Source organism: Sorex fumeus, unplaced genomic scaffold, assembly GCF_029834395.1.
Source record: "Sorex fumeus unplaced genomic scaffold, SorFum_2.1 ptg000169l, whole genome shotgun sequence".
Lineage (NCBI taxonomy): Eukaryota > Metazoa > Chordata > Mammalia > Eulipotyphla > Soricidae > Sorex > Sorex fumeus.
In genome coordinates this window covers 4,285,104-4,310,993 of record NW_026606226.1, presented here as the reverse complement: position 1 = coordinate 4,310,993, position 25,890 = coordinate 4,285,104, and the positions used below count along the sequence as shown (strand labels likewise).

At 44.1% G+C, this 25,890-nt stretch overlaps 1 protein-coding gene across 1 annotated transcript; it reads right to left on the bottom strand.

The window, feature by feature from the left end:
• Positions 1–24,870, bottom strand: LOC130016837 (NXPE family member 1-like). Its single transcript, XM_056107539.1, is given in 4 exon segments — positions 1–536; positions 1,060–1,272; positions 18,012–18,070; positions 24,185–24,870. Coding segments are annotated over 4 exon segments (1,494 nt in total).
• Positions 24,871–25,890: the final 1,020 nt, after the last annotated feature.

The following is a 25,890-nucleotide window of genomic DNA, read 5'->3' as shown; positions in this document are numbered from 1 at the left end:
TTAGCAAATGTAGTTCAGGAACATGTTAATCTGATACCCAATTACTTGGTCAGGTGGGTGAAGGTTGTTGGCATTGTAGGCAATGGTCATGTCCCAGGCATCAATGATGGCCACATTGAGGTCTTTGAAAATGTCTTTCATGATGAGATATTGAATGTAGCCGTGGAAGTTTCCAAGCCGCTCTGTGTTGATGTGCATCTCTCGGATATTTTCTGTCTTCACAATCACCTTAGTGGCTGGGCTTCTTATAAACAGACGCTCAATAGCATTTCGGATGCTGATGGCCCTGCGGATGAAAACATCAATGGGGAAGGATCGGAAGTGCTGGCCAAAGGTGATGACAATGGCTGTGTTCTGGTCACCAGAAATCTGGTCAATTTCCTGACCGATGTGCACTTGATCCATCACAGAGTAGAATCCCACGGTGACGAAAGGGTAACTGTGCTTTATCCACAAAATCTGAGTCTGCCTGTCTGCATCCAGAAGCTGAAGTTTCTTAAACTTTCCAATTCCATGGATATCAAAAGACTTTAGTGCTAATAAAAAAAATTTTCTTTTTACTAGAAAGCAGTGATTATTTAAAAACAAAACAAAACAAAAAGCCTTATAATTGCAAATTCTCATTCACCTAGGCCTTTTTGTTTTATTTTAGGGGTGGATCTTGTTAATTTTGTTTGACTCTTAATACTGATGGGAATAGAGTTGGATATCACTCCTAGATCAGTAGTCAGGGATCAGATCTGGGGCCCCACATGCAGAATGTGTGCTCCATCTTTCTGTCTCTTCAACGAGATCATTTCTAGGGGGAGAATGCTAAGAAAAGTACTTGCTCCTCTGTGTGAAATGTCAACCAAAATGTAAATTCATCATTGTAATATATAAAGAGAAATCATCACTTCCCACCAAAGAAGTCTTCAATTATATTTTAAGCTTAAAGGCTCAAATCTAGAAAGCTTAAGTGAAGTACAACTCAAAACAGCCAACATAGGGGACTATAACCCTCTGTGAAAATACCTCAAAGTTGGCCTGAATTCCAAGAAGAAGGGAAAATTCACCTACTTTTTACAACATTGGGGAAGTAGTTAATCCACTGGCGCAGTGTGGAGTCTCCCAGGAGATAAACAAGTTTTCCTTTCAAACAGTCAGTTGCCTTAGCAGCGTCAAACTGAATCTGGTCACAGAATGTCGTCACCCACCTTCCGCTTAATGTGTAGCCGCTGGGGACCGGGACCTCCATGCCAATGTGGCATTTCTCTTTCTTTCTCTGGCTCTCTGGGGACAGAGATAGTGCTGGGGACAAAAGTACAAGATGCGAGTGCTTGGTTAGTGTAGTTTAAACACCCATTTCTATTCTCTTTGGCCAGTCTCTCTCTAACTCAGGTTCTATCTTTGTCTACAAAGTTAACTTTGTCCTGCTACCTGCTTTGAAGAAAAAAATCACTCAGTGGCACCCTAGAAATTTCCCTACTTGAAGCAGAGAGTACCTCTAGGGCAGTATCCTCCACTTCAGATTTTGCCCCAAATCCAAATCCTCACAATATTTCTGCTATTCTCCATCACCGGCCTGTCAGATGCATTTGGAAACCTCTCCTTAAGGCTCTCTTGATTTTTTCTTTTCTTATTTTGCAAGGCAGGATAGTTTTTTATTAAAACTTATTTAGAAAGATATGAGGGGAGAGAAAGGGGGAAGAAGGGGAAGTGTGTGTTCAAGAGAGAACACGGGCTTCTCCAGAGTGGAAATAGGCCAGCAGAGACAAAGACAAGCTAGCGAGATCTGTGTGCAAAGGAGAACAACTCAGGCTTGAAGAGCAAGCATTGGACTTTCTTTTGAGATTTTCTGTGTCATGGTGATGCCACCCAATTCATTTTCTCCCAGGTCTGCTCACTGCCCTACTATTGTTGTCTTTGCCATCAGTGCTGACTTGCTTTGTCTCTTCCTGAAGGGCTGGAATCTGTGCCCTTGCTTCTGAGTTCCATTATTGAGGCAATGTTGTTAGTTTTTTTAAATTTTTTTTTTAATTCTTTGTAAGAATATGGGCTGGAGCGATAGCAGAGTGGGTAGGGCATTTGCCTTGTAAGTGGCCAATATGGTTGACCCGAGTTCGATTTCTCCGTCCCTCTTGGAAAGCCCGGCAAGCTACCGAGAGTATCTTGCCCACACAACAAAGCCTGGCAAGCTACCTGTGACGTATTCGATATGCCAAACACAGTAACAATTGTCACAATGGAGACGTTACTGGGCCCGCTTGAGCAAATCAATGAACAATGGGAGGACAGTGACAGTTATAAGAATATCAAGAAAATTCTTTTTTTATTTTGATGCCACACCCAGATGTGCTTACGGCTTATGCCTGGCTCTGTGCTCAGGGATCACTTCTGGTCGAGCTGAGGGGACCTTATGCAATCCCAGGGATCAAATGAAGGTCAGTCGAATGCAAGGCAAGTGCCTTAACTCTTATGTATCTCTCCAGTCCAATTTTCAAAAGTTTAAAACAATATATAGGTGTGAAAGTTAAAATCTACAAATGGCTTAAAATGCTTTCAGATATGCAGGGTACCGGGAGAAGGAGAACAGAGATGAAAAGAAATTGGGGAGAAGGAAGAAGATGAAAAGGAGATATAACAGGATGAGGGGCCTAGAGTATATTGGTAATGTACTCTGTGGGGAGGGAGATAACTCAGTGTCCACACTACAGACTCAATTATACTGGAAACATGAGATCCCACATAGGACCACCAAAGTGTAGAATGTGTCTATCAAGGTGACAGGCCTGATGGTGGGGGGGATGAAGGGAACTCGGGGACGCTGGTGGAGGAAGTTGACATTGGTGGTGGGATTGGTGCTAGAACTTTATATGTCTAAAACTCAACTCTCAAGCACTCTGTAAATATGTCATGGTTCTCTAATTAGATAAAAGTATGCAACAGTTTATTAATCACCACCCTGCATATTATATCCCCATGACTTTGTTTCTGCTATAAGTGGGGACCTTCTGCCCTTTGTCGTCATCTCTCTCACACCCGTTACCGTCTCTCACACAATCTCCATTCTTATCTCTGTATCTATCAACTTGTTCCTTTTTTTAAAAAAAATTGTTTTGATGACACGTGCAATAGATGATCTTATATTTAACTTTTTCTGCCTTATTTCGGGCTGGAGCGATAGCACAGCGGTAGGGCATTCGCCTTACAAGCAGCCAACATGGCCGACCCGAGTTCGATTCCTCTGCCCCTCTCGGAGAGACCGGCAAGCTACCGAGAGTATTCGATATGCCAGACACAGTAAGAACAAAGTCTCCAATGGAGACGTTACTGGGCCCGCTCGAGCAAATCGACGATCAACAGGAGGGCCTTTACCTTTACCTTTACCTTTACCTTTACCTTTACCTTTATTTCACATAACATCATACCCTCTGGGTCCAACCATGTTACACACATATTTTGTTCATTATCCTGATTGAATAATATTCCTTTGAAGTTGCTCTAACTTCGGAGGGGACTCTATTCTGTGAAATGGGGAACTATATTCCGTGAAGTGGGTATACAGTGTGATCCCCAGGGATTATGAAACTGAATGTGGAGGTTGTGAAAAATTTGGGAACATCAAAAGGCTTCTGAACATTCAGGGATCAAACATTTTAAAAAAAACAACCATGTAATGAATCTAAAGTGCTTCTGGAAGCACTCACCTATAATGCATCTCACGACAAGGGAGTGAATAAGACCTGGTACATAATAAAACTCTTTTAAAATTGAGGTAATCAGGGATGAGTGATAGCACAGCGGGTAGGGTGTTTGCCTTGCACACAGCTGACCAGGGATCGATTCCCAGGAGTAATTCCTAAGTGCAGATCCAGGAGTAATAACCCCTGAGAATCACTGGGTGTGACCCAAAAAGCAATAAATAAATAAATAAATAAATAAAATAAATTAAGGTAATTGCTTACAAGAGACCAAAATCCCTACTTTTAGGATATATGCTTACAATATACATTCTTTGAGTGTTTGTCATCTCCCACCAACACCAGGTACATATCCTGTTCTACCACTACTCACTGCCACCTGCTTTAGACCCTTGTCTCTTGCCCCACTTGTGACCTCTGTTACATGGTCTGCACACACAGTTTGGTTTCTTTAATTGTGCTTGTTAAGGTACAGGCAAAATACAGCTTTGATCTGTATCCCAAAGATCCTCTGTGGGAGCATCTGATAACTATCTTTCTCCTTTTGACTTATTGACTTAGTATAGCCCCTTCCAGTTTCAATCAAGTCATTCAAAAACAAGCTGTTCGATTTTATTTTTCACTTTTTGGGTGATTCTATAGTTCCTTTTCTTTTTTTCCTTTTTGGTGTGACACCCAGTAGTGCTTGGGAGATCTTATTATGCATTTTTGGGTGAATCTATAGTTCCTTTTCTTTTTATTTCCTTTTTGGTGTCACATTCAGTAATGATTGGAATAACTTACAGTGCCAAGATCAAACTTAGGGCTCCTGTGTGCAAAGCCTGCATGCTGGCCCCCTGAGCCATCTGCCCACTCCTCTTGGGAACTCACCTTCAGCTACTGTCATTGGGTATTCGTTCTGCTTCCATTTCTTGGTCAGATCATCTTTGTCAGTCTTCTAGGGTTTCTAGTGTAGTAGCATAAAGTCATTCCTAGGATTCTCTAGCATCCTTTGAATTTCTGCAGTTCTCCCCTTCATTTCTCATAGATTAATTAATGGATTTTCTCCATTTTGTTTCTCAGGGAGCTCACCTAGGTGTCAGTTTTTTTACACTTATGAAGAACTTAGCTTTTGGTGTCATGGAACTTTTCTATTGCCTTTTTAGTTCTGTTTCATTTCATTTATTTATACTCTTGATCACTTGATCACTTGATTTCCCCTTAATCGTTGATTTGCTCGAGCCGGCGCTAGTAACGTCTCCATTTGTCCCTGTCATGTGCTCGTGTAGCCAAATGGCGTCTGTCCGCTCTAGGAACAAGAAGAGCCTCAAACCGATCGTTCATGATCTTGATGAAGAAGTCTGACCATCTGGTAGGTGGGCGGCCACGCAGTCTTTTGGCATCCCGTGGAATCCAGTCGGTAACAGTTCTAGTCCAGCGGTCATCTTTAAATCTCATTACGTGACATCTGATTTTTGACACCTTGGCAAACTAGACAGCGTCTCTGATTCTTGATCATTGACGGAGGTCGAAACTCCGGATTCTTTCTCTCATTTGAGTGAAATGTGATACTCCAAGCATAGCTCTTTCAATTCCTCTTTGGGAGACCCGAATAGTGTTCTCATCCTGTTTGCGTAGGGTCCAGGTCTCTGAGGCGTATGTTAATGCAGGAAGAACAGTGGAATCAAAGAGATTTACCCGGAGCCGGAGGTTCTTCGTCCTCTTAGCTATTTCTTCCACGCTCTTGAAGGCGTTCCAAGCTGCTCTCTTCCTCCAGCACAGCTTGGGTGCTAGGTCATTTGTCATGTTGACTTCTCGACCTAGGTACACATAGCTGTTGCATTCAGAGATGGTTGTTCCGTTGAGAGCAAATGGGGCGTCAGGAACGAGGCTGTTTCTTATAAACATTGTCTTCATAAGATTCAGCTGTAGTCTGACCTTTCCACACTCACGGTCAAAGTCGGCCAGCATTTGTGCCGCTTGGCTAATGTTTGGTGTTATTAAAACAATGTCATCAGCAAAGCGGAGGTGGTGTAGTTGCCGACCATCTATTTTCACTTCCATTCCTTCCCATTCCAGTCGTCACATGATGTTCTTGAGGTTGGCACTGAAGAGTTTTGGTGAAATGGTATCACCCTGCCGAACCCCTCTCTTGACATGGATGATTAGTTCTTTGTAGAATGGTGAGATCCTAGTAGTGAATCCGTAATACAGCTCACGAAGGGTCTTGATGTATTGAGCTTGAGGGCCCTGATTGGCTAGGGCTTCAATGACCGCTTCCGTCTCAACAGAATCAAAGGCCTTCTTTAAATCAATGAACATTAGACAGAGCGGCATCTTGAACTCCCGAGAAACCTCAAAGAGCTTGGTTATTGTGTGGATATGGTTGATGGTGCTGAATCCTTTGTGGGACCCAGCTTGCTCGCATGGTTGTCCTTCATCTAGTGTTCTGCCAATCCTATTTAGCATGACTCAAGTGAACAACTTATAGATGACAGACAATAGGCAGATCAGGCGACAGTTGCCAATGTCATGGATGTCTCCCTTCTTGTACAGTAGTACAGTCCTGCTGGTTTTCCACTGGGATGGAACCTTGCATTCAGACAGGTAGCGTGTGAAGAGCCAAGCCAGCGTATTGATGAGTACTGAGGGCAGGTTCTTCAGGTGTTCAGGTCTGACCTTGTCTGGGCCGGGTGCTGTTTGTTTCTTTACTGACGAAATGGTGTGCCGAATTTCGGAAGGGAGAACATTGGGAATGACATATCCATCCTGTGGAATTTGATATGTCAGCAAGTGGACATGGCTATCTAAGAGATTTGAGTAGAAGTCATGGATAACCTTCTCTATTGCCGTTCTGGAAGATGTGATAGATCCATCAGGACGTCAGAGGGCAGTCATCTTGGTCTTGTAGTTGGCGAAGGACAGGCGGGCATTACGAATACTTTTCCCGGCTTCTGCCGCATCTACCAGCACTTCTGCTCTTCTCTCTTTGAGGTCTTCCTTGATCGCATCTCTGCACTGCTTTGCAAGCTCAGACGTTCACTTGCGGTTGCCTGAGGTATGCGCCAAACCACGTTGGCAAATAAGCTTGAGAGTTTTCGAAGACAGGCGTTTTTTTGTGGCTATCTCTCTCTTGGCGTTCCTCGCACAATCATGGAGGTGCTGAACCAGTCGATCGTATTCCTCGTCAATGTTGTCAACAATGGCATCTTCCCATGTTGCTGCAATAGTTCCAAGGAGCTCCCAGTTGGTGGTCATTCTGGGAGTTCTCTTTTTAAACTTTGCATCCCTTTCTCCCTGCTCTGTGAAGTAGAATTTTGCACGAAGGAGACGGTGGTCCGATCCCGTTTGGAATTTTGGGACAACAGCAACATCGGTCAGACACTATCTCCACTACCCAGTCACCGCCACACTCCAGGATGCTTTCTGGACCTGGGCAGCCACTCCGGCCGAGACTCACACACGACTGAAGCCCCACAGAACAAGATAAGTGGAACTCTGAGACCCTGGACTCCAGGCTCAACAGACCCAGAGACAGAGATTCTCTGCTTGCTCCCACCAACCACAGGTGACGAAGGGATTAAAATCACCCACAGAGCCCCACCCTACCCTGCCCTGTCTGCTTCCACCAACCACCAAAGACCCAGGGATTGGATTGCGCACAGAAGATCCACCCTACCCCTACCGGGACCAGATAAATACCTCACTGGCAGACCTCCACTACCGACACTACCTCCACTACCCAGCCGCTGCCACACTCCAGGATGCTTTCTGGACCCGCGCAGCCGCTTTGCGGCTGCTTGACACATTATAAGACACTAAATACCCATCTTCCAGAATTGCCGTACCATATTTGATAGGGTTCCAATATGGTAACACCTACAAGGGCGATTAGAGGTTGCCCCAAAAGCCTCTATCCCTCTTGGAAAGCCTGGCAAGCTACCGAGAGTATTCCGCCCACACAGCAGAGCCTCGCAAGCTATCTGTTGTGTATTCAATATGCCAAAACCAGTAATTACAATGGGTCTCATTCCCCTGACCCTGAAGGCTTCACCAATATGGCAGCATTGAGAAGGATGAGAAAGGAGAGGCCGATAAAATCTCAAGGCTGAACTAGGCTGCCACAACGAAGGAATACAAAAATGATCATCTTTCAATGCACATACGCTAGCATCAGATGCATCCATCAAGGACCTGATGGTACAAGCGTGAAAGATCAAGTACAACATCATTGGTCTGACCGAGACAAGAAGGCACCAATCTCATCATGCCGTTTTCGACACTGGAGAAGAATTGTTCCTCAGAACATGCGATAAAAGAGGTGTCGGAGGCGCTGGTGTCCTTGTCAACACAAACTTGGCCATGAGCATTGATTCATTTGAATGCCTAACAACCCGAATCGGATGTTTACATTTGAATAGATGTGGCTCACTGCTGGCAGTTTCTATCTTCGTTGTCTACGCACCAACATCTAATTATGTAAAAGTAAAGTAAAGGCCCTCCCGTTGATCGTCGATTTGCTCGAGCGGGCCCAGTAACGTCTCCATTGGAGACTTTGTTGTTACTGTGTCTGGCATATCGAATACTCTCGGTAGCTTGCGGGGCTCTCCGAGAGGGGCGGAGGAATCGAACTCGGGTCGGCCATGTTGGCCGCTTGTAAGGCGAACGCCCTACCCGCTGTGCTATCGTTCCATCTAATTATGATGAAGGAGAAATTGAGAAGTTCTATATGGAGCTGGAGAAGTTCTATAAAGAAGACCACACCTTCTACAAGATCATTGTGGGTGATTTTAATGCCAAGATAGGACTGAGAAGATCAGTCAAAGAACTTCACATAGGGACCCATGGCCTAGAATGGAACGAACAGGGTGAGAGACTGAGTTCATCATGTCTACCAAGATCATCCATGGTATCTCACAGTTCCAGAAGGCCGAATCTAAACGTTGGACATGGGAGTCTCCCAGTGGACGATTCCACAATGAAATAGATTACATCATATTCAATCGACGATTTTGCCTGACCGATGTCGCTGTTGTCCCAAAATTCCAAACGGGATCGGACCACTGTCTCCTTTGTGCAAAAATTTATACTCTAATTTTTATTATTTCCTTTCTGCTGACTTGTGATTGCAATTTTTCCTTTTCTAGTTCCTTTAAATGTGTGGCTGGATATTTCAAAATTATTGTTTCCTGATGTATTCCTGCCTTGCTATGTAATTACATCTTGCTGCTGTGTGTTAATATTTGGGGATGGTCTAATACAATCATATAGCTTTTACTCATTTGCATGTGACACTTTTTCCCTAGCACCATTTATTGAAGAAACTGTCTTTTTCCCATTGTATATTTTTGGCCATATATTGGATATTTATATCCATTGTATATATTTTGGTCATAAATTGGATATATGTTTGTGTTTATTTTTGGACTCATTTCCTGTTCCATTGATTTATGTCAATGTAAATATGCCAGTACTATACCGTTTAGATTAATATCTTAGTTTTTATATAAATTTGATAGCAGGAATGTTGGTGCCTATAGCACTGTTCCTTTTTAAAAATATTTATTTATTGAATCACTGTGAGAGCAGTTACAAAGCTTTCGGGTCTAAGACTCGGTCATACTATAATGAAACACCCATCCCTTCACCAGTGCCCATTTCCCACCACCACCAACCCCAGTATAACCCCCATCCCACAACCTCCCCCTACCTGTGTGGCAGATGATGTGCACATTACTCTCTCTCTACTTTGATTACATTCTATATTTTGACATCAGCCCCACCATTGTTATTTGAGATTTTCCCCCAGCGCTTAGATCTGCTGAAAAGGCAACAGTAGACACATTGTTTTCTATTGCTGATTATAAATAGCATATGATGTTGGAATTCTGGAATTTTATTAATTAAATCTGGAGAGATTTCTGTCAAAAGCCGCTGGATTCCAATTTTTTTTTCTGAGTCTCTGGGATCATGGCCATTCAGCAACTCTATCAGGAGCCAGAGAGGCTGTTCGTGGGCAGCAACTCGGGGTCTCGTTCAGGCAGGGGTGGGGTGGGGGGAAAGAATTATTTTTTCTGAATATTTAGCTCTTTGGGGTCTTTTATGGTTCCACACAGATTGTTGCATTTTTTTCCCTTTGGGAAAGGCATTGAAATACAGGTATCATAGTGATACACCTGTATGTATAGTATAGATTGCTTTGGATAGAATGTGTAGCACTGTAGCACTGTCCTCCCATTGCTCATCGAGTTGCTCAAGCGGGCACCAGTAACGTCTCCATTGTGACACTTGTTGTTACTGTTTTTGGCATATCTAATACACCACGGGGAACTTGCCAGGCTTTGCTGTGCGGGTGGGATACTCTCCATAGCTTGCTTGGCTCTCCAAGAGAGACGGAGGAATCAAACCTGGGTTGGCTGCATGCAAGGCAAATGCCTTACCTGATGTGCTATCTCTCCAGCCCAAGTAGAATGTATTTTGACAATATTCAGTCATGAGCATAGACTATTCCACTTCTATCTTCTCTTTAATTTCTTTCATTAATATTATATCTTCTATTGCTCATCTTTAACTTGGGAATTTTGTTGTAGTATTAGTCAATTAGATTTTCTTTTTCCATATAGATCATTACTATCTATCTATATCAATAGCAGAGTTTTCCCCTCCAAAATATATATATCTTTGTACATTTATTTTGTTCTAATACCTGGATTCTTTGTCAGGGTGTTTAAAGAAATTTTTTTTGTATCTTTATTACTTATTTATTCTTCTGTTGGTGAGCACTTAAGTTTTTCTACTTCTTGGCTATTGTAAGTAATGCTACAGTAAACATGAAGGTACATATTTAGGCAACATAAATGGTTTTATGTTTTGGAACTAAGATAACTGGATCATAAGTGTTTATATTTCTAGTTTTTATTAAAAAAAGATAATAAGATGTCTTTATGACATCTTATTATCTCATTCCTACTTTGGACAAACTTGCAGGCTATCGAATGTAGCCTGCCCACAGGGCAGAGTCTGGCAAACTCCCCGTGGCGTACCAAATATGCCAAATACCAGTAACAATGATGGGTCTCATTCTCCTAAAGAGCCGTGAATATAATCTCAGGGCTAGGATGAAAGAGACGTTACTGGGGCCTGCTCGAGGCAATCGACGATTAACAGAATGATGAAATGAAAAATGAAAAAAATGAAAATTAAAAAAAGTAATTTCCATACTGTGCCAGAGAGATAGTGTGGGAGTTAAGACATGCTTGCCTTGCAAGCAGCCAACACTGGTTTCATTCACTATATGGCTCCAAGAACAGAGCTGAGAGAAGACTTCAGCATTGCTAGGTATATCCCCTGCTTCTCCCACCACCACCACCACCGACATACACATACACACACACCCCCCAAAAACCACCCCCTCCTTCCATATTGTTTCCATAAGGACCACACTACAAATCTATTGCCCCTCCTAGAGTGTACAGGAATTTGCTTTTCTCTACCACTTACTATTTCTTATCATTTTGATAATAGCCATTCTCACAGATGTGAGATTATATCTCATTGTTTCTTTGACTTGCATTTCCATAATAAGAAGTGTGTGTGTGTGTGTGTGTGTGTGTGTGTGTGTGTGTGTGTGACTCCTTTCTGATTTGGAATCAGGGTACTCTATTTACCCTTTTCAACTTATTGGAAACAATATTGGAAGGATAAGCTACTTTTTGTAAGCTCAGTAAATTTTACAGTAGAAGCCACCTGACCCTTGTCTTTTGCTTCATGAGACCCTTTTGATTATTCCTTTCTTTTCCACACTTGTGATCAGTCTGTGTAGAGTTTCTCTTTCAAATTCTGTCATCATCATCATCATCATCATCATCATCATCATCATCATCATTATACTTTTGACACACAGGGAGGTGCTCAGGAGCTTCATCTCATGCCAGGGAATTCTTTTTGAAGGTTGAGGTGCAGGGGAGAAACAAATTTTCTTTTTTCATATAGATCATTACTATCTATCTATTTATATCAATAGCAGAGTGTTTCCCTGCTTGGGGGCTACTGCCAGCAGGGTCTACTTCCCTGCCCTGGGAGACCGTTTTGTGACAGGGATTCATGTGTTCATCATGTTGAGCTCTCACTAGCCTGGGTGCTAGGGAATGAACCCGAGTACTCTGCATTCAAAGCACATACTCCAGGACTTTAAGCTCTTTTCCCAGCCCTATATTCAATCTTAAAATGTGCTTCTAGGAATTGACCCACTTCTGCTTTCTCTAATTTGTTGTAATGTAGATGTTCCTAAAACTCTCTGAATCATTGTATTTATGTAGTATCTGGCCAATATTCTCCCTTCCAAAATCCAACATGCCATCTCGTCGGTAAAGAAACAAAGAGCACCTGGCCCAGACAAGGTCAGACCTGAACACCTGAAGAACTTACCGTCAGTACTCATCAATACACTGGCTCGGCTCTTCACATGCTACCTGTCTGAATGCAAGATTCCATCCCAATGGAAAACCAGCAAGACTGTACTACTATACATGAAGGGAGACATCCACAACATTGGCAACTATCGCTCAATCTGCCTATTGTCTGTCATCTACAAACTGTTCACTCGAGTCATCCTAAATAGGATTGGCAGAACACTAGATGAAGGATAACCATGAGAACAAACCAGGTTCCGAAAAGGATTCAGCACCATCGACCATATACACATGATAACCAAGCTCATTGAGGTTTCTCAGGAGTTCAAGATGCCGCTCTGTCTAATGTTCATTGATTTAAAGAAGGCCTTTGATTCTGTTGAGATGGAAGTGGTCATCAAAGCCCTAGCCAATCAGGGCATACAAACTCAATATATCAGGATCCTCCGTGAGCTGTATTACGGATTCACTATCAGGATCTCACCATTCTACAAAGAAGTAATCATCCATGTCAAGAGAGGGGTTCGGCAAGGTGATACCATTTCACTAAAACTCTTCATTGCCACCCTCGAGGACATCATGCAACAACTGAAATGGGAAGGAATGGGAGTGAAGATAGATGGTCGGCAACTACACCACCTCTGCTTTGCTGATGACATCGTTCTAATAACACCAAACATCAGCCAAGCGGCACAAATGCTAACTGACTTCGACTGTGAGTGTGGAAAGGTCGGATTACAACTGAATCTCACAAAGACAATGTTCATGAGAAACAGTCTTGTTCCTGATGTTTCATTCACTCTCAATGGAACCACCATCTCCGAATGCAACAGTTGTATATACCTAGGTCGAGAAATCAACATGATGAATGACCTGGCACCTGAATTATGCAGGAGGAAGAGAGCGGCTTGGAATGCCTTCAAGAGCATTGAAGAAATAACTAAGAGGACAAAGAACCTCTAGCTATGAAAACATCTCTTCGACTCCACTGTTCTTCCTGCATTAACATATGCCTCAGAGACCTGGGACCTACGAAAACAGGATGAGAACACTATTCGGGTCTCTCAAAGAGGAATCAAAAGAGCTGTGCTTGGAGTATCACGCTTCACTCAAATGAGAGATAGAATCTGGAGTTTCGATCTCTGTCAACGCTCAAGAATCAGGGACGCTGTCTCATTTGCCAAGGCATCAAAAATCAGATGGGCTGGACACGTAATGAGATTTAAAGATGACCGCTGGACTAGAGCCATTACTGACTGGATTCCATGGGACGTCAAAAGATCTCGTGGACGCCCACCTACAAGATGGTCAGACTTCTTCATCAAGACTCTGAATGATCGGTTTGAGGCTCTGCATGTTCCTAGAATGAGCAGATGCCACTGGGCTATGCTAGCATGCAACAGGGATGAATGGAGACATTACTGGCACCCGCTCGAGTAAATCGATGATTAACGGGGTATCAAGTGATCAAGTGGCCTTTTAAAATTTGATTTGTAATTCTTCTTCTTTTTAGGTATGGAGCAATAGCACAGCAGTAGGGCATTAGCCTTGCACACGGCCAGCCCGGCTGAGTATCCGAGAGTATCCCTCCCACACGGCAAAGCCTGCAAGCTCCCCATGACGTATTCAGTATTCCAAACACAGTAACAACAAGTCTCAAAATGGAGACATTAATGAACAACGGGAGAATGGTGCTATAGTGCAGTGCTATTCTTCTTTCTGATCATATTCATTTCTGCTCTGATTTTTATTTTTGAGGGGGGATACCCTGCAGTTCTCAAGGAATCTGTGATATTGGGGTTCAGACCTGGGGCTCCAGCACATGCTAAAACTCTTTCAACAACCATACTGGTTTTTTGAGGGTTAGAGCCTGGCAAGCTCCCCGTGACATATTCGATATGCCAAACACAGTAACAGCAAAGTCTCCAATGGAGACGTTACTGGGCCCGCTCAAGCAAATCGATGAACAACGGGAGGACAGTGACAGGACAGTGACAGTACCTATTTTGGGGGTCCAAACTGTATCCCCAATAGTGATACATGTGCACTGAAGAATGCATATTCTGTCTGGAGTAGAAGTCCATGTCCTCTGCCATTTACAGCCAGTGTTTCCTTTGGGATTTCTTGTGCTGTGGTGGAAGTAGGGTTCTAAAACCTGTCCCATGTCCCCGTTCAAGTCTGTTAGGATTTGTTTATAGGTTTGGGTGCTCCTGCACCACATACACAAGCGTTATGTCTTCTTGCTGCATGGATCTCTTTATCAAACTTCTCTTTACCTAAGTTACATGGTTCCTGCTTTAAAAATATTCCCTTTGGCTTGGAGTGCCACTTTCACCTCTTAACTTCAAATCTTTTTCTTTTGATGCCTAAGTGAGTCTCTTGAGGTAGCATGTCACATTATAAAATTTCGGCTGCCTTTTTATTTTTTAGCCAAAGGCACTGAACAACTAATCATTGCAAATGGCTGAATTATTAATCAAGAAGCACTAACAGTAATTTTTGATATGAGGTTTTGCTGGAGCCACTTAACATCTTGTTGTTGTTTTTGTTGTTGTTGTTGTGTGTGAGAATTTCCTTTCATTTAACAATTTTTTAAAAATTATTTATTTATTTTGACACTTTGAGTCAAACCCGGCGATGTCCGGGGGTTACTCTTGGCTCTGCACTCAGGAATGACTCCTGGAAGTGCTCAGGGGACCATATGGGTTGCCAGGGATCAAACCTGGGTTGGATACATGCAAGGCAGACACCCTTCCCTCTGGACTATTGCTCTGGCCCCCTGAACTTCTTTACAATAGATAATTTCCTTACTACAATTATTGTATAGAAGGTATTGTAGTGAATCCTTTTGTTGGTTTGTGAAAGCCTTTACTTCTCTCAAGTTAGAGAGAGATTTGCAAGATATTCTTGGCTGAAGGGTGTGTGTGTGTGTGTGTGTGTGTGTGTGTGTGTGTGTTTGCCACACCCAGCACTGCTCAGGGGTTACTCTGTGCTAGGGGAGGGAGTTGGGGGTCAGGGGTACACTCCATCACCTGCTGTCGTATAACAGTTTTCATCTCTGAGTATTTTGAATATTCCTCCACTCTCCCCCAGTCTGTGAATTTTCTGCTGAGAACTTAGGTGATACTTTGATGGAGGCACCTTTCTATGTTTCCTGCTTCTTTTTTCTAGACATATTTTGTATTCTTTGTCGTGCACTTAAACATCTTCCCATTAGCATGTGTATTGGTCTAAGTGCTTTGTCTCTAGATCAGCCTACCTGTCTGCCTCTTCCAACCTTGCCTAGCAGCTGTTCCCCCAGCTTTGGAATGTCCATAGCTATTATTTCATTGAGTAATCTCGTTCTCCTCTCTCTCTCATCCTCTGTCCCGTTTGGGCTTCCCGCTATTTTTTTTGTGGGGGTGCCTTTTCTAGTGGTTTCCCATAGCTCTCACAATATTCCTTTTTCACAATCTTATTTCTCTTCTCCAGGAACGGTGTCTGTCCCTGAGTCACCCCAACCCCCAAAGTCCCTCTCTCTCCAGGCTCACTTTCCTTAGTGTTTCCACCATTCTTTTGTTTGTCATTTCATTCTGAAATGGGTTGCTTCTAGCTTCAGTTTCTATCTTCTGGTTATTAATTTATTTCTGAGCTTACTGAATTGCTTTGCCAGAGTTTCCTTGTATCTGAGTGGTCCACAAGAGCCATTATGAATTTCCCGTCCCTCAGGCCAGGTTTGTTCCTGTCTTTTAGTTTGGTTGTTGGAGAATTGTTCTCTCCTTGGGAGGCCTTATTATCTTTAGCATCAAGTCCCAAGTGCTATTGCTCTTTTGGCCAGGTGGCTAGTAGTCTATATTTTAGGGTTCCTTTTTTAATCAAGGCACCATGATTTATTCATAGTCGAGTTTCAGACATACATCCCTGACTTTTGGGCTTAAAATTTAAGATTTAGAAGATCACATAGTCAGCACTGAGTTGCATGTCTTTGACATTTCCAGTAGTTCGTGCTATGTCTTCATTTTTGGCTCCTACTGGACACTCTAGGTGTCAGTGGAGCAGAGGGCTGCAGCAGAGAGCTTTGGGAGAGAGGCTATTTTGTGGGTGTGACCCCACTGTCCTTGCTTCTTCATTCTTCCTGATCTGAGCTTCAGCAGTCTGTGTCTTGGCACCACTCCTCAAGGTTCAGTTCTGTTTTTTTTTCTGGTGCTTGGGCCACACCATGCTGTGCTCAAGGCTTATACCTAGCAGTACCATATGCAGTGCTGAGAATGGAACTGGGGTTGGGTGTCTTGTTGGGGTTCTGAACTGTGTGGACCCCCTAATCTCCTCTGCCTTGGTTATCCCCTGGTAGGAGCATGTGCTCCTCCCAGAATCCTCTCCTCTCCTCTCCTCTCCTCTCCTCTCCTCTCCTCTCCTCTCCTCTCCTCTCCTCTCCTCTCCTCTCCTCTCCCCTCCCCTCCCCTCCCCTCCCCTCCCCTCCCCTCCCCTCCCCTTCCCTCTCCTCTCCTCTCCTCTCCTCTCCTCTCCTCTCCTCTCCTCTCCTCTCCTCTCCTCTTCTCTCCTCCCAGAATCCTCCCCTCCCCTCCCCTCCCCTCCCCTCCCCTCCCCTCCTCCCTCCCCTTCCCTTCCCTCCCCTCCCCTCCCCTCCCCTCCCCTCCCCTCCCCTCCCCTCCCCTCCCCTCTCCTCCTCTCTGCTGTGCAGGTGCAGAGAGTGCTGTGGGGTTCTCCCGGCTCTGTTCCATTTCTTTTTTTCCCCCCTTTGGCTATTTTGGGTCATACTCAGTGATGCTCAGGGTTTGCTCCTGGCCCTGCACTCAGGAATTACTCCTGGCGGTGCTTGGGGGGGGGCATATGGGGGCTGGGGATTGAACTTGGGTCAGCCATGTGCAAGGCAAATGTACTATCTGCTGCACTATTGCTCTGCCCCACCCACTTTGTTTAATTTCTAACTGGGTGTTCCTCCTGTGAGTGAGGCAGGAGTATCTACTGTGCCTGGCTGGCCGGTTGAGTGGACGTCAAATTGTGACCTAACTGAGGTGTCTCTCTACTTCTATTGTCTCTTAGAACCTCTCCAACACTCAGTCTAAAGCTGCTTCATGACTGTTTTCGGTAAACCCAGAGGCTTTAGGGGACATAGTTTCCAAGATAAGGTCCTGTACCCATAATTCTTTCAAAGTCACAGGGTTGTATGTGTTCCACCAAAGATCACTTGACAAAATGAAAGCTTCATACAAAATCGCTAAGTCGCATCAAGTGAGGATTAGAAAGTCACGTCCAGGGAACTTGGATAACTAAACAAAAATATTTTTACTCAAACGTGGTGAGTATACATCAGAGCTCTGTACTGGATCTCTGGAATAACTAGCTCTAGAAGATGCACTTGCATATGTAGATGCAGGAGGGAGAGAGACTGAGAGAGAGAGAGAAAGAGAAGGAAATAAGAAAGAAATCAAGGGGTCTCTTGCATTCAACCAACACAGGTTCAATCCCCATCACCACATACAGTCCTCTGAGCCCCACCAGGAGTGATCCCTAAGCACAGAACCAGGAGCAAGTCCTGAGAACTGCTGAGTGTAGTCCCAAAATGAGAGAGAGAGAGAGAAAGGAAGGAAGGAAGGAAAGAAGGAAGGAAGGAAGGAAAGAAGGAAGGAAGGAAGTCTTGCATGCAGCTGACCCAAATTTGAAGCCTGAAATTGCATATGGTCCAGTGGCACCACCAGTAATGATCCTTGAGCACATTGAGTATGGTTCCCAAACAAACAGGACACTAATACTTTCTTTTGGATACCATCAGATGAAATCACTTATCAGCAGAGTTTGCAATTCTTTCCTTGGATTAATTTATCTTTTATGTTCATTGGGATTGATACCCCTAGAGATTTGGTAGAAATGGTGGTCCAGGAACATCATGTCCACTTGTGCTTGCTCTCCCATAGTTAGAAGCTGTGCCCAGACTTACCATCACATCTGGAGACATTAATGGGTTAAAGTTTCAGCATTTCCACTCCCACTTTGGACCTTGGAAAACAGGACAATGAATTAGTCTGATGTCTGTCCAAACATGAGAAGAATAGAAGACACTCACTTCTGAGTAAAGGATTTATTTTTTTCCATGTGACTGAACGTGAGTATTTATTTATTTGTATTGATATAAATTACTGTGTATGGAGGAGGAGTTTTAGAAGATTGTTTCTCTTCCTGGGACTCCCTAAGATCTAACAGTGTTCTGTTCTTCTGATCCCTGCCATCACTGTGTCCTAAAATCTGAGCATCAGATTATTTAATTCATAAATTATGTTTTATACTACTTTATCACTCTCCAGTTCAAACACCTTGTCTTGGATTACTATGAGCTGCTAATTGGACATACCATTTCCATTCTATCCCTCATAAATTCAACGCAATTGCCCGGAACCCTAAAGAAACTCTAGTACTTTTAATTTTTTTAAAAAATTTTTAGTTTGGGGGCTTTATATGCTAAAGCTTAGGGGTTACTCCTGGTTCTCCAGTCAGGAATTACTCTTGGTGGTGCTCAGGGGACCATGTTGGATGTCAGGGATCAAACTTGCGTTGCCCACATGCAGGTGAGTGCGCTACCCACTGAACTATCACTCCAATCCCTGCGGTACTTTTTAAAACCCACACTGTGTTTATTAAGGAGTTCAGGATTCTGAACAGGACATCCAAACCTCTTATCCTGGGGCACTTGCTTTCCTCTAAATCTGTGACTCCTACCATGTTTTTCTGCAATTTTCCCATAGAAAGATAAATTTAGAAGGATGGGATAAGCACTCCATCCGTTGCTGTTACCCTAATATCTGTGAGAGTGTTTGACAGGAAGTCCTGTTCAATCTGATGCATGAATAAATAGAGAGGATACGTTCGCCTTCCAGAAATGATGACTGTCTCAGAGCTTTCGCTTTCCCTTTGCATGGCTCTGAGTCATGTTAGGGGTAAGTTGGTGACAGACAGAAAAGGGGACTCAGGAGTGAAAGGGAGACCCAGGTCCTGCAGAGATCAGTGGGACTTGATTCTCAGATAAGTTTGTTCAGGTTGAGTCCCGGGAGGGGAGAAACATTCCTGCTCTGGATTTGGGAGCAGAGTTGGTTAGGGGCTCAGAGGAGATGTGGTGATCGGAATCACTTGTGGTAAAGGGACTGAACAGACGTCCAAGTGCTATAAGCTATTGCTGAAGAGAATCAGACCATATAGCTCAAGAACCAAAGCTTGGGGAATTCAGTAAGATTCTATAATGGATTCCTGACTTATGTGCAAGAAGACAATGGCAACTGAAGAACAAGATGTCACCGGGAGAAGTCTCGAACACAGAGGTGAGGCTGGAGCACCTCAGTGCTGCAGACAGACTGTGGAACAGGGGAGGAGATGCAGCTCCTTGCCAGGTCTGCACGCTCCATGGCACGGGGCCCTGGTGTGGTGGGCAGAAGCCAGACACTGTGGGGCAGGTTGTATCTCCAGGACAGCCATGACACATGCCAGTCTCACCTTCTGGGAATGTAACTGTGGCAGGGAAGGGGAAAGGTAAGAGGGCCCGACTGCTCACGGGATCAGGACAAATTGGGATCATCTATGACACACCCACATTCTGAGCAGGAAACATGGCGGGTGCCCATCCACCTGTTTGGATCCTTTGGAAAGAGGATGTTTTTTTTTTTTTTTGCTGGTTCTTGAACCTGGTGTGTCCATGACCATGCAAGGGTGCTGAAAACTAACCCCAACTGCTGGTAAGTGTGTTTCCTGGTTCCAGATGCCCAAGGGATGCTTTAATAAGAGGCAGGATAAATGACTTCCCAGAGCACAGCCAACACTAGACCCGGATGCCTTCCAGGCTGCCGGAGCAGGCAGTTCCGCCCTGCAGCTCCAGCTGGCCTGCAGATCTGGGGGATACTCTGAGGGTCCAGCAGGGCCCAAGCCAAGAGAAAAGCTAACAGAACAAAATGCCCTGTTGGTTAGGAACCCTGTAAGTGTGACTGGTTCTTGTTGAGATCACAAAGTATTTTCAGTTGAAGACTGATTCTCTGGCTCTGCCTGAGATAGAAGTCTGGTTTGTAGTCCATTCACAGTGGAGTATATCCCACAGGTGCAGGGATCCTAAGCAGGAGCACCAAAAGCTGTGCTGGGTGGACAGAGCACAGCTGTGTCTTCCCGTCTGTGGGACGAACCCAGAATTCTCAGCAGTCAGGGAAGTGGGTGCAGACTCCGGCCTGAAACTGACCTTCAACACTGAGTTTTACATGATCTAGGTGCAGGCCTATGGCCCTGTTAGGCTATAACAGCTAATTCTTAGTCTCATCTATTATCCAGCATAGTGCCCAGTGCAAAATATCTGGTAAACCAGTCAGAGAATTCAGAAACCCATAGAGCTTATCCTGACCTAAGCCAGCAAGGAGCATCCTCACTGGTCCCCTCTCTGGAGACAAAGAGTTGTCTCATCCAAGACAGAGCATAGTGGCAGGAACTCAGGCTGAGTTGTTTCTGCCCAAGCAAACCTATATTTTCTGAAAATAAAGTCCTTTACTCAGATGTACCGGTATAAGGATAAGGAAGTATGGGTCGCAAAAATATCAGGTGAATAGGACAGTACCAGGGAAACAAAATTCTTGTGGTGAACTCTAGAGTAGTGGAACTGATTTTGACTCTATGAACCAAACCCAAGTTTCAAATGTAGAACTGATCCCTTGTTCATGCAGAGGAATCAGTGTTTGGGACTGGAGAGATAGTAGGGCATTTCCTTGTACACAGCTGACCTGGGTTCAATCTCTGGCATCTCACATGGTTCCCCAAGCAACACCAGGAGTAACCCCTGAGTGTGGAGCCAGGAATAACCCCTGAGCATTGCCAAATGTGGTCCGAAAACCAAACCAACAACAGCAACAACAAAACCCCAATAATAATCAGTGGCTTGGACCGCAGGAAATTTGAAACTGTCAGAGGAGCAAAAAGAAAAATTAAGAATGTCAAAGAACGAAGAAAGCCCAGCGGAATTAATGTGCTAATGACAGAATCAACACACGGTGGGAGTTATAGGAGACAAGGGAAGGATCAGAAAGTGTTTTTCATGGCTGAAAGATTCCTGAACCGGGGAAGGACCCAGATGAATGAACCCTTCACAGGGTCTCACTGATCTACATGATGCTTGCCCATTGTCAAGACAAAAACCTGAACAGCAACAGCAAAGAGAAACTATACGAGGGACATTCATACTACTACTGGCCAGTTCGTCTTTTCAGGTCAGAAAATTGTTGGGCAAAATAATCAAAATATTCAAAGAAAATCATTGCCAACTAAGAAGTTTGTGATGGCTTATCTGTCCATAAATGGAAGAAGGATCAAGATGTTCCTAAGCAAACAAAATCTGGGGAGTTTATTCTCACCCGGTCTGACTTTCTAAAGTAGTTTCGTTGAGTTGAAAGTGAAAATACAAACATTATAAAACCATAAAAGCGACTTTGAAAATGATAACTATTTAGTCATTAAGATTAAAAAAGTAATTTTATGACCTTAACTACAGATTTTCAGTTGCACAATATAAATACAAAGTCCAGAAAAAAATAATTAATAAAACCTAAGGGGAAAATGAAGTAAAAGCACAAAGTTTATGAACTCTTTTGGAATGGTCAGTATTATTTGTTTTTAGGGGACCACTTTCAGTGATGTTCAACCATCTGGCTGGGCATAGGGTTCTGGTTATTGAACCTAACCCTGTACTGCCTCCTTGTCCCTGAAATGATCAATTTTAAACAGGCTGTTGTGAGTTTATGATTTTATGTGTAACCACATGGAACCACAAGGGAAAGTTATATACTAATTGCAGGAACTCAGAGAAGGATAATAAGCACAACAAAGCATAATACCGAAGACATTAAAATGCAAACAAGGAGGATTAGAAACAACAAAATGCAATAAGAAATCTTTAACTTATCAATAATGACTTTAAATGGAAATGGATTAAAATCTTAGAAACACAGCACGGCTGACATGATTAAGCATCCTTTGATGAATAGACAGGGATTGGCCATACGTAGTGAAATATTGAACTCAGCCATGAAAACAAGGACATGCTAGTGTCAGCTCTAAGGTGGATGGACTTTGAAGTCATTATATGAGGTTACATAGATATAAAAAGATACCATGATGACCTCATTTATATGTAGTCTTAAAAATTCATAGAACCTTCTTTCCTGGAAGGAAACATTACATGATGCTTGCCATAACCATGCCATCAGAACCCACACTAGACTGTTTCATTGGGGCACCCCAGAGGGGGGCGGAGGAGAGCCCTTCCTACCTCAAGGGACCCTGCCCTGGAAGCCAAAAACCTCCAGAACTCAACTGTGGCCATGTTCACTGCCACTCTCCACACACTTTGAGCTGAGCCTCACCCACGAACCTATTGCTGGACCATGCAGCCACACTTGCGGCCACCCGACACTTTATAGGACACTCCCTACCCATACTCCAAGAGTACTGCACCATATTTGATGGGGTTCAAAGAAGTAGGCAATGAATCTTAGAGTGAATCTTTTTACATATATATATGTATACATATATACACACACACACATACACACACACATATATAAACACACAAGGTTCAACCTTTAACCACACGTTTATGATCTCTTATAGAAGGGTTTAATGGACCCTGGATGAAATACAACAATCTTCACCCTCTTTCCTCAAAAGATAATTTTTTTGGTAACATTTTCAGCAGTTTTTCATAACAAACAATACAAAATATATTATTTCGGTTCTACTTTGGGGCAGGGATTGGGGTTTGGAATGCAAAAACCCGAAATATGGTAGTGGGAAGGTGTAATGGTGTTGGGATTGGTGTCTGAGTATTAAAAGTAATAAAATATTGTGAAATACTTTTAAAACATTCATAGAAAAGAAATCAGTGTGGTGGCTGGAGCGAGGAAGGGAAAGTAGAGGGAAGTAGTCGGAATGAACAAACTTTGAGTTATAATAAATAAATGGGAGGTAATGAGTGACTACAGTGAACACCACACTATGATTTACAAGAAAGCTCGGAGAGTAAATCTGAAGGGCTCTGGTTAAGGGAGACAATTTCATTCCTTAATATTGAATCTCTATGAGAAGACAGATGTTAGCAGAGCCTGTTGTGCTAGTCATTTCACTGTACGTATAAATCCAATCATGCTATATACCTGGAATTTATACAAGAGATACATGTCAACATTTTCTTGGGAAAACTGGAGAAAAGCTTCTGTGTGTTTTTGCCCATGTCTGCTACCCACAATTTGGTTTCTCAGCATTATCCCCCTTCTTTGGGTGTATTCCAGCCTCTGGAGCTGTCAGGATTTCCTGGAGACTTGTGGCACCCCTGGAGATTAAGTGAAGGGCCTCATGCTAGCCAAGACCCCCTCTCTTTTGTGGGGGTTGATACTGGACAGTGGTTATGGGTAACTCCTTGCACTGTGCTCACAAGTCCATGTGGTGCTGGAGCTTGAATTGGGCCTCCCTTGGGAAAATATAGAACCTTAGGCCTCTGAGCTACCTCCCTAGCCCACGGTGTTTTTCACACCATTGAAATATCTTCTGGGACATTTTCTCACCGACATCCCAACAGAACAGCAGGAATGTGGGAAAAGAGATATTACTGCACACTTACTCTCTTTCAATGTAACTGCTGTTTACCCTGTGGAGTGCACTCAAAGTGTTAAGCTAGAGGGCTGGTGGAGAGGATGTGGTCCAATGCGAGGGTACTGGCCGTTGTGGGGAAGTGTAGGCATCCATGTCATAGAGTTCACCTTGACACAGGGAGTCAAGTGCTGGAGGGAGGTATCTGTGAATGATGGCACTTAAGTGTCAGAAGCACCTTAGGGGGTCATGCTGCAATTGAAGGACAGTACCCTTCTTTTATTTAGTATTTGTTTGGGGGTTACATCCAATGGCTCAGAGTTAACGCCTAGTTTTGTGTTCAGGGATCACTCCTATCATGCTTAGGGGGACCAAAATGGTGCCAGCAACCGAACCCAGGTTGGCCACAAGCAACACAAGTGCCTGACCCACTGTGTTATGTCTCTGATACCAGGCAGTACCCTCCTACCTATGCATCCCATCAGCCACATCTCTGGAAAGCAAACTTACGTGATGAAGAGGCTCTGTTCCTCAGCAGTCAGATAAGTATTGTCACGGTTCCTGGTGGACATGTGGGTCAGGGCCTCGCAGGGAACATGTGGTGGCTTCACACAGTAGAAAGTTTCGTGTTCACGAGTGTCCAGGTACTGACGCAGCTCAGCATTTGAGTTGAGGGTCAGGCCACATTCAGCCAAGACATGGGATGTGCCACTAGCAAATTTGCCCGTGAAAATAATCTTGTCATAGCCTTGGTTCCTGGCCCTCCAGAGAGCTGACACACCTTCGCTGGGGTGGATGAGCAGGACAGACAGGGAGACCGGGCCCTCCAGGAGCAGGGTGAAGCTGACCAGATAGGTTCCATTGTGGAAATCGGTCACCTTCCCTGAGGCACCAGTCTGCAGAGCTGGGGAGGATATTCGCACCCTCAGGAAATCCCTGCCATATTCCTTCCTGCGTCCCAAGTGGTCCCTGGCCTGGAGCAGGACGTCCAGCCGGTCCCCCCTGCAGTATGTGTCTTGGGGGTGGAGGATGGTGGCTGTGCTGTGTGTGGCGCTGGTGGTGGAGCTCACATGGGTGAACGGCCGTGCTGGGATGAGCTGGTTGAGCTCCTCCACGATGCTCCTGATTCTCAGCTCAGATTCTGCCAGTGATAACCCCGTGGCTGGTGAGTCAGGGTCTGAGGAGTGTAATCCCATCAACGGCCAAGACTCAGAGACTATAAAACCCAGCTCCCGGAAGAGAACAGAGCAGAGTCTTTTAAATGACATGTTTTGATTTTTTAAAAAATCCTTATTTCAATGTACTAAACATTTGGCATGTTTTTGTCTGAATTCTTTTGACATTGTCTTAAAAAATGCATAGTCACATAAACTTGATATCAAGAAGATCTTTTCTTCAGCAGTATTGTTCACGATCATCCTGTTGTTCGTCGATTGCCTCGAGCAGGCACCAGTAATGTCTCCTTTGCCCTAGCCCTGAGATTTTAAAAAGCGTCACATTCAGGGCTCTTTCAGGGTTAGGAGAATGAGACCCATCATTGTTACTGGTATTTGGCATATTGGGTACACCACGGGAAGTTTGCCAGACTTTGCCGAGCAGTATTGTTAATTCTATGGAAATAAAAAGTAATCTGAGACTCTGAGCTACTTTCTAAAATGTGCTTCTTACTGGTATGTGATCGGCATTGGGATCGAGAATGTGGCTCAGTGTTAGAGCATGCCCCCACCATGTGAGGAGCTTTCTCTCACCTCCAGCTGTGGCACCATTGAACAAACCCATTCAGAAGTTCTTAGCGAAACGTGACCTGCCCAAGGCAGCTAAGTGTGTGACTAGTGGACTCATCTCACTGATCCTGGCTGTCCAGCCCCTAGGAGTAGTGGGTGGGTTGGGGTTCAGGAGGCCCAGCTATATCCTGATCATGTGCAGAGGGATCGAGCAGGGGAATGCTGGAGAGTGGAGACAGTTTTCCCAGAATGGGTCTAGAGCATGAGAGTGAACGTTTGAGGGAGAACCCTTGCTTTGCATTTCACATGGTAGGTCCATAGCCATTATGGACACATGCCTATGAGTGTAGCATCATGTTGTGCTAGGATTTGCATTTTTTCATCTGGATATCTGTCATCCCTGAGGCAGTTGCTGGAATGCCGTATCCTTCACTGCCTACTCTGCAGTGTCTGTCTCTCATGCCTTAGGAGTTGTGTTTTGTTGTTGTTGTT